The following is an 8,992-nucleotide window of genomic DNA, read 5'->3' as shown; positions in this document are numbered from 1 at the left end:
AGAACTGGGCCCATACAAATGGGACTGTAGACCACGGCTCATATAAGACCTTTCAAGAGCACCGTCATCATCACCAGAATCATCACCCATTAAGAGGCCAACCAACCAGAGCATCATGATCAACAAACAATTGAACTTAGACAACTGAGGGATCCGTGCAGAAGCCTGAGGAAAACACCAAAGCTAACAAATTCAAGAAAAGAATAATAAGATAACACAATGTTGCTTCACATGATTTGTTTATTTGAGGAAGGAATAATTGTTACACTATTAGTTAGTCAGACTATATTGAATCATTGTTCCGAAGTATAAAAGATACTTCTTTCTTAGAGGTTGTGTCTCCCTGTGACATATAGCTGTCGGTTCTTTGCACTGAGATTTCTATTGATATGGTTGTAGAAAGTTCAGCTCGGTTTCATTTGCTGGTCAAATTATTGCGATGGTTCTCCCATACATAACAGAAATGAGCAAAGCATAATTCCCGAACACTAAACAGGAATGGAACGAAGTGAACCACTGATTTTACTAATCCCAAAGCAAGACACACGTGCAAGAACTAAGACACAAAGGACACAATAGACTACTACATTTAGGGGGACACTACATATATTTTTGCCTCTGTCACCTATAGTAGTAGAAGCTTGCTGATCACCTATAGTAGTAGACAAAATAGAGCAATAATCATGCCAGTAAGTGAAACTGGAATGGAGATGGAGTTGAGACATGATACACAATGGAATCGGATTAGGAAAGCAGCAAGCTACAGGCCATGGAATGCTCCCTTTTGTCAAAAAATTGCAACGATCGCAAATTTCCCATCTAATATGCTATTGTGAGTGAGGGAAGGTAGACTTGGCATCTCCATCCCCTTCCTGGGTTGCAAACATACCAATGTACTATTCGCTAGGATCCAAACCCAAATACTCGAACAGAAGCCAAAACTGAAGCTAGTCAAAACCAATCCAAACATGTACCTTATATTGAGCTGCTGAAGGTTGTTAAGGCATCAGAGTGATGACCAAGGTTCGCTTGGGAACAAACGATCCGAGAGCTAGCCTGAAATAACAAAAAAAAAACGTGGACAGTTGGATGTCATATAGATCCTACTACTATTGCAAACCTTTGATGTCATGCCACCCTTCTAACTTTAGATTGCAATCTCACCTGTGAATAATTTCAAGAAATATATATAAAAGGCGGGTTGCAAGCCAAGCCTGTGGCACCACAACATTTGATAAAACCACACATTTATGCTTCTTTAGTTCATAGAACTAATAAATAGGTAAGGCATCATGGCCAAACATCTAGCAGCAGGATAGAATTCTAGACAGTGCAAGCAAGATACATAGTTGATGCTTAGAACTCTTATCTTGTATGGCGCAATAAACTATCATGCAAATGCAAAATTAGCACACTATCCTATTCATTTGACGCATATGGATCACCACTTGACCAAAATGTTCTAGCTTTCCTTCTCATTCTCACTGCATTAAAGATGTAATTATGTGAATATAACAAGAACTGAGATTCATGTAGAAGAAGTTTTATCATCCAGACTTACATGTCCAGCAAGTGGGGTACCGCTAGACTTATCTAACATTGTGCTATTTTCCGAGGATGATATTAAGATGCTACTTCTCTCACACGGAAAATATGCAATATATACATAATTACTTTTCCTTCATCACCATTTTTGGGTTACATTCTATGATCCTAAATTCTTTGGCCATACCTGAACAGGTTTCTGTCAAGTGAATCATGATTACGAAAATTACGATATAAGAAAAATATCTATAAAAATATGAATGATTTGTAAAGTAAGAAACACATGAATCTGTCAAGTTCATTTTGTGCTTCGAAAAAAAAGGTTGGAAATATCACAAAATAATACAATAGTTACAACCCATCCATGAAATCAAGAATGTGAGAATATAATCTAAGACGGGTAACTGGAAAGGTAACGCTGAAATGGAAGCAAAATCCATTAGGACATAGGGAACAGAGCCTGCGTAGCATAAGTGCCATGTGTAGTACTACAGTTTTGAACAAAAAAAAGCAATGGGATACATAGATAAATGTTGTGTTGTAATTAATCTATGAATCTAGAGAAGGAACTACAAGTCTGCAACCTAAAGTGAAAATGCACTTCCTAATTTTCGATGAATACCCCTTTTTGGCATGGTTAACAGAGGAACTAATCAAAATCAGTGAAGAAGAAAATGAGAGAAAGCTTGGGGCGGCAACTGAGGGTGGTGCACGTATGAGAGGAGGATGCGGTGTAGCGGCCAAGTGAGAGGAGGATGCGGTGTAGCGGCCAAGTGCGCCAGACGGCGCAAGCGGCTCCAGCGGCCAAGTTGCCGATGGGAGTGGCGTTGCTGCTCCGGTGGCCAGGTGCGGCGGGCGGCGTGGGATGATTGGCCAGGTGCGACAAACGGCGTGGTTGGTGGATCCGGCTGTGGTCCTCGGCCCTGGGCGGCATGGGCGAGATGCGTCATGGAGAGGGGTCATGCTTGGCGGCCGTGTAGGTCGCTGGAGGAGGAGGGGAACATGGATGGCAGCGTGCAAGAGAGAACGGGCGTCACCGGAGGACGATGCGAAGGGGCGGAGACGACCAACCCTAGAGCCATTGCCCGCCTCCCTTTCTTCTCTCTGTGCGGGATTTTGGGGGAATGAAGATGGGGTTGGTCGCATAGGAGTAGTTGAGATTAGCGCCAACAGGGAAGGTCCTCTAATCTAGCTCTAATCAAGGAAGGATAGAACGACCAGCTACAATAAAAATGAGTAAATATCTTTATTGAGAGGATAATTAGCTCACATTAAATTCCGGATTTTTTGTTGTGCGGTGATTTTTCTTAGAACTTGCTTTTTTTGTGTGGTGGAACCTCGGTGACCTTAGATACAGATTGGACGGCTAGGATCTTTTCAATGACGACCACCAAAGTGCGTTGAGTGTCAAACGACCAACTCTCATTTAATAGTAAAGATATGCAAGCCATATTAACTTGTTTTAGCTCTATTTCCTAGTAGAACGTGTAATTCTAGTGTACCAAAGTGGTTTCTGAATTTTGATATGAATATTTTTTGATCAAAGTCAACTCATCAATGTATTTTGCATTGACTTTTTGAATATTGAGTTGACTTTGACAAAAAAAAGTTCAAATCAAAATTCAGAAACCACTTTTGTACACTAGAATTCCACGTTCTACTAGGAAACCGAGCTAAAACAAGTTAATATGGCTTGCATATTGGTATAATGCATGGGTGTGTAGCTACCCATGCGGGTAGCAGGCTTCATCCCCATCGGGTATATATTAAGCTAAACATGGCGCCCCGGGCCTAAAGCAAGAACAAAACAAACTGAATTATGAGCTTCTTTATTCGATTTCCTTCCTTCGTGAGTGAGTGAACAACAAGTCTGCTGAGCCGGTTTAATGAAATTTCTGTTTGCGTGTGTATATGAGCGTCTGTGTTTGTACTGTGTTTCTAAAAAAATCAATCAGAAAAAAAGAAAGAAAAGGGCAATACGAGGAGAAATGATTTCTTCAGGCCATGAGGGTAAGAAAAGAGCAAGCCCGATGCAAAAGGCAAAGCTACTCAAACGGCCCAATAGGGGCCACCAAAGCCCAAGAATGCTACCCATTTATTGAATCGACACTCCACAGATCACAGCCGTCCGATGAAGCGCTAGGGTTTCACCTCTGGTATATAGTCGTAACCGTAACCATGCTTCCAAAATCTTAGTCGCGCGAACGCCCACCCCCTCCTTGTGCCCCCGCGAGCCCCAGCCGCCGCCGCAGCCGCCGCCGACGCCGACTGCCGCCATGGTAAGCGTCCTCGTCCCGCCGTCCCTGCTCCCCGTGCCGATCCACCCTCGTGTACTGACATCCGTAATGCATTTCGGTCGCAGTCGCTGATCGCGGGTGAGGAGTTCCAGCACATTCTGCGTCTGCTGAACACCAACGTCGATGGTAAGCAGAAGATCATGTTCGCGCTGACCTCCATCAAGGGTGTTGGGCGCCGCTTCTCCAACATCATCTGCAAGAAGGCCGACATCGACATGGACAAGAGGTAATGAACCAGCACTCATTCTCAAGTGCCACAGTATCCTTGTCAGATCTCTTCTACTGTTAGGTGATGGGCTGAGCGGTGTGTTGTGTTTTGCGGGGGTGCAGGGCCGGAGAGCTCACAACCGAGGAAATGGACCGGGTGATGACGGTGTTGCAGAACCCGCGGCAGTTCAAGGTGCCGGACTGGTTCCTTAACAGAAAGAAGGACTACAAGGACGGCAAGTTCTCCCAGGTCGTCTCTAACCAGCTTGACATGAAGCTCAGGGATGACCTCGAGAGGCTCAAGAAGATCCGGTATGAACTTGTCCCTACTATTATTACTCATATTGGTTGATGAGTGATGATTTTTTAGATACAACAGCTGTTGGTGCTTTGACCTTCACATTTTGGGTATGCTTAGCTATGGTGGTGAGCTAGTAGCAGTTGACATTTCATATTCTACAGTTTAACCTAGCTAGATTTTGGATTAACGTTGTATTCTGTGGAAACCAATCTAGTCTGAAATGTTTGTAATAATTACCAATTCTCTTGTTTATAAGGGAAGTGCTTCATGCTAGTCTGGTTTACCATGTATAGGTTGTGAGTTGATGCTTCTGTCTAGAGAAATGCAATGTTATAGTATGTCTTATAGGCTGCTAGTGGTGATTTGGCTTGTTCAGGGTGGGCTGATCATTGCTTAGAGATGCCAGGCTAGTCTTCCCTTTACCCATGTAATATGAGTCTGCAACTGGTACTTTCGAATGCTGTTACAAATTATTCAGTGTAGTCATTTGTCAGAATCAGTTTGTGTGTATTACTTGTGTATGCGAATTTTCTTGTTTGCCCATTGCTTTAGTTGACTTTTTAAGTAACATCATTGCTGTATCTTGGTAGTATGCTACTATGGCTGTCAATATCTTCCATGCGTGTCCTTTTAGTATCCCTATGGGTGTGTACAATTTGTTTTATATCATAGTGCATTGTTTGGTAGGGTTTTTGATTATCTGTAGACCGATTAATTTTCATAATTTGATTATCTCAAAATGTATGTGATCTCTTATGTTCCATACCCTTCCTCTTGCAGTAACCATCGTGGTCTTCGTCACTACTGGGGTGTCCGTGTCCGTGGTCAGCACACCAAGACTACCGGCAGGAGAGGAAAGACTGTTGGTGTCTCCAAGAAGCGATAAGCTTTAACTGACACACATAGATTGCCACTACTTCTGGCTTGGTCCATTTCGGGAGTCTTAATGAGGTGTTCCCTGTTTAGACAATTACCTTGGATGATGTGTCCATTTCGGGAGTCTTAATGAGGTGTTCCCTGTTTAGACAATTACCTTGGATGATTTTTTTGCCCTAGATCATATTTTGCAGTTCTGGAACTTTAATATATTGTATCTTGAATCCTTTTTGAACACCTAAGAGTAATTTTATTCTGATGCCACTGTTGTGTGCTGACTCCTTTCACTGTTTCATCTGGTCAATGCTGATAAGCCTACGCCTGTCCTGTATATGGCTGGATCATCATTCTTGTTCTTTGCAACCTAAAAGTTAGCAAAGCAATGTTGATGTGCCTGCTCTAGTTATTCTGGCAGTAGGCTGGATCATTCTTTATCTTTGCAACCTAAAAGCTAGGGCAGCAATGTGATGTGCTTTCTCTAGTTATTCCAGCAGTAGCTTGTCACTACAGTAAGGATATTGCTGTTTTTTTTTTTTTTTTGAAAATAGCTACTTTGAAGTAGAATTTTGAAGCTCTCTACAAGTGTGCCACTTCCTCTGGTCCCTTATATTAGAAAGTTCAGCAAACCAATTAAGCCTGAGAAAGTATTAACTTGCCACCTTGGTCACATTTTATTAGACCTTTCGCAACTATTCTAGAGGGGTCACTGGGCAGACGTTACCTTACCCATTTCCCCGTTGTGCATACTCACTGCTAGTGTCAGATCTATGGTATACTCCAAGTAGTTTTTTTGCAGTTCTTTGGGAAATCTCATCAGTGTGAATGGTGGCTTATAAATGTTAGATGCTGAAACTACTCAATTGTTGTCCATGGGTTACGAGCTTCGATTTCAAGAGAACGCAACCTGTTTGTATTCTTAATTTCTAGCTGGCATATTTGGGTGCAATGTCTGCATGTTATCTTGCGACACATAGCACTGAAGCATGCATCTCGAATGATTGTACTTACCTATGATTAGTGTCCCAAATGTAGAGAACAAATGCATACAGTACATGAGTACATCCCAACTTTGTCACTTTAGACACATTTTGTTATGCCGTGTCTTAACCACTATCATGCCCACATATGTATTAATTGGAGAAGTTGGCAGAAGACTTCCCACTTCCCAGTGCATGATGACATTGCTAACTGCAAGCTAGAGGAGTCACAACTTAGGAGTATTTATACTTTGCATCGCTATACCTTTTCTTCAACTTTGTGCTTGTTCTACATTACGGATTATGAAGGGTCAAGTATTTTTGCAGACCCGATGTGCCACATGGCTCCAACTTTGACTATCATTTCTGCCTACTACTTTTGTAGCTTAAATGGACTGTCTAAAATTTTAAAATAGCACCACTAGAACAATGACTCGAATGAATCTTAACAGAAAGACGCTCAGGGTTATGTTTACTCGTAAGTGGTAGTCCTAATCGACATCCAGATTGTGGAATAATTACGTCCACACTTTTTTCCTTTGCACCTTATGGTAGGCATTGACTTCAACACACTGTCTTTACCGAGTCCATAAACCCGTCATCTAAAATAATTGCATGAAGTCTAGTGGCCACACAGAAATGAAAACCATTGAAACAAACAGAAATAATAATGCAATCATATGAACAACAGTGTTAATCTCAAAAGATGCCCCGATGATATATGAGGATTTTGCTGTAACTTGAACAGGGAACATAACATAATATATTCTTTCGATAAGCATATTAGAACTTCCTTTTGGATTTAGTGTAAAGAATATTCCCTATGAATTTCATATTGATCGTCTAAGCTACATTTTCCTATCTGTATAGGAAATTAGTCGAATCTATCGTTTCTTGTAACCCAAATAAATCATACTTGATTTGCTTCGAAAGTATATGTCAGGGATTTTATTTCTGTTCCCTCGGAATTCTTCAAAAATTGTGGAATCGCTAGCAGTTGGTAACAACCAAGCAAAGCTTTCACATATTCTTTGTGAAAACCAAATGATGAAAGGAGACTTATGACTTGTCCAGTGCTAACTCTTAACCAGTGATACAGAAGACTCCTCACAAGTTGGTGTATGCCACGGCTGGAATCTTTGTATACTTAATACATTGTATACTTTATGCTGAAAGAACCTTCCTTCAATCCTTTTTGGGTCTGCTTTCTTGGCCTAATGCAGCATGATGCTTCATCCATGACAGCAGCAATAATGGTCCAGTAGTAATCTATGCATTGCCCACCAAAGAAATACAGGTAATCCATCTACTGGAATTCCAAAGCAACATGACTCCCGGGGTGGCAATGCTGTTGGACTCCAATTGCACCAATTTGCAAGGCGTATCTTCCGGTTTTCCCGGCTCAGTGATGCAACTACGCAAGAATACGCCGCGTCATATTTCATGACCACTGGCTTTCGGTTGCGGGCACATTTTGATTAGGATTTTAGGACGCTAGTTGCTTCTTAGTAATGCATGGCCTGACTTTTTTCTGTGGACATATTATTCACCTATGGCAGACTTCTTTTTTCATGCAGGAAGTCTTCTTATTCTGCTATATTTGTTACGAGGGCATCCTTTTGAAATAAGATTGGGGGAAAGTCCTGAGTCCTGACTACAACTCATAATCATCGCTTGGATGATACGATCTCCAGCAACGTACAATAGGTTCTCTTTGCGGTTTATGACCTAGGAAATTTGTTAAAATCTGCCAATAGTTCTGTATCGACGAGGGAGATCTACAGTTTGGGATGCCAAGTAATCTCTAAGAATTTCAGAACGCAAGAGGGTGGAGAGGAAACAAGAGGGGAGTGGACCCTCTGCCCCATTTGGCCTTGGAATAGCATAGAGATGAATGGAATGAGATGCAACTCAACTCAAGCAGCTGGAATCATATGTGGATTCCATCCCCGGAGTCTTTGGAGGAATCTTGGTCCCACTCTGGCACTCCCTCCGTATCTCTGATCAAAATGCAATTATCCAGCCTGATATACTAGTTGATAAGAACAAGAAGATTTGGAAGATGAAAATACCGCTAAAAATAAAGATTTTTAGCTGGTATTTAGTCGAGGGGTAATCTAATCTTCTGAAACCCAATGCCGTTTTGCCAGATCTATATGGTCATGCATCCAAGTAGCATCTGATCTGTATCCTCCAACTAGTGTGGCCAATATCTTTGGTAATTGACTTCACGGTATTGATCATAGGTTTAGGACGCTTATTAGGGTGGGAGCGCTTGCCGTTATCTGGTCACTATGGTTATGTAGAAATGACAAAGTTTTTACTGATAAGGATTGTTCTCTTATGCAGGTTATTTACAGATGTACCGCTATTCTCCGTTCATGGTCTGCGCTGCAGAGAGTGGAGAACCGCGACCTCTTTACGGAGGTATGCACACGGTTGGAGGATACGGTGAGGGATACTCTTTCCCTACATGGATGACAACATAATCTAAGGATTGGACCGCCACCTACACCTTAGGCGTTTTTACATTTGCTCATGATTGATATGTAATTCTTATTTTTATTTTCATGTTGAGATTTTTGAGACTATGAAACGGCTGTGTGCATCTTCTTGGCTATGCAGAGGCCGGGGTAATTGCTTTTTATAAAATAATAAAGCGCCTATTATAAAAAAAATCTCTGATCAAATTCCGTGTATCATATTCTCAATGTTTATCCCTATAAAACCCCTTGTTATCCTCCGTGAATACAAACAACAGCGTGGCCAGGCGACATTCCGACTCAGAG

At 41.7% G+C, this 8,992-nt stretch overlaps 1 protein-coding gene across 1 annotated transcript; it reads left to right on the top strand.

The window, feature by feature from the left end:
- Positions 1 to 3,786: 3,786 nt before the first annotated feature.
- On the top strand, positions 3,787 to 5,399 carry LOC124700816 (40S ribosomal protein S18). The gene is made up of 4 exons (XM_047232885.1): positions 3,787 to 3,824; positions 3,908 to 4,068; positions 4,173 to 4,361; positions 5,131 to 5,399. The coding sequence occupies exons 1-4, from the start codon at positions 3,822 to 3,824 to the stop codon at positions 5,234 to 5,236; spliced, it is 459 nt and encodes a 152-aa protein (XP_047088841.1). The 5' UTR covers positions 3,787 to 3,821; the 3' UTR covers positions 5,237 to 5,399.
- The last annotated feature ends 3,593 nt before the right edge of the window (positions 5,400 to 8,992 follow it).

The sequence above is a fragment of the Lolium rigidum genome, chromosome 3 (genome assembly GCF_022539505.1).
Source record: "Lolium rigidum isolate FL_2022 chromosome 3, APGP_CSIRO_Lrig_0.1, whole genome shotgun sequence".
In the NCBI taxonomy this organism is placed as follows: domain Eukaryota; kingdom Viridiplantae; phylum Streptophyta; class Magnoliopsida; order Poales; family Poaceae; genus Lolium; species Lolium rigidum.
The sequence above is the reverse complement of the archived record's forward strand: the minus strand, read 5'-3'. Positions and strand labels throughout refer to the sequence as shown.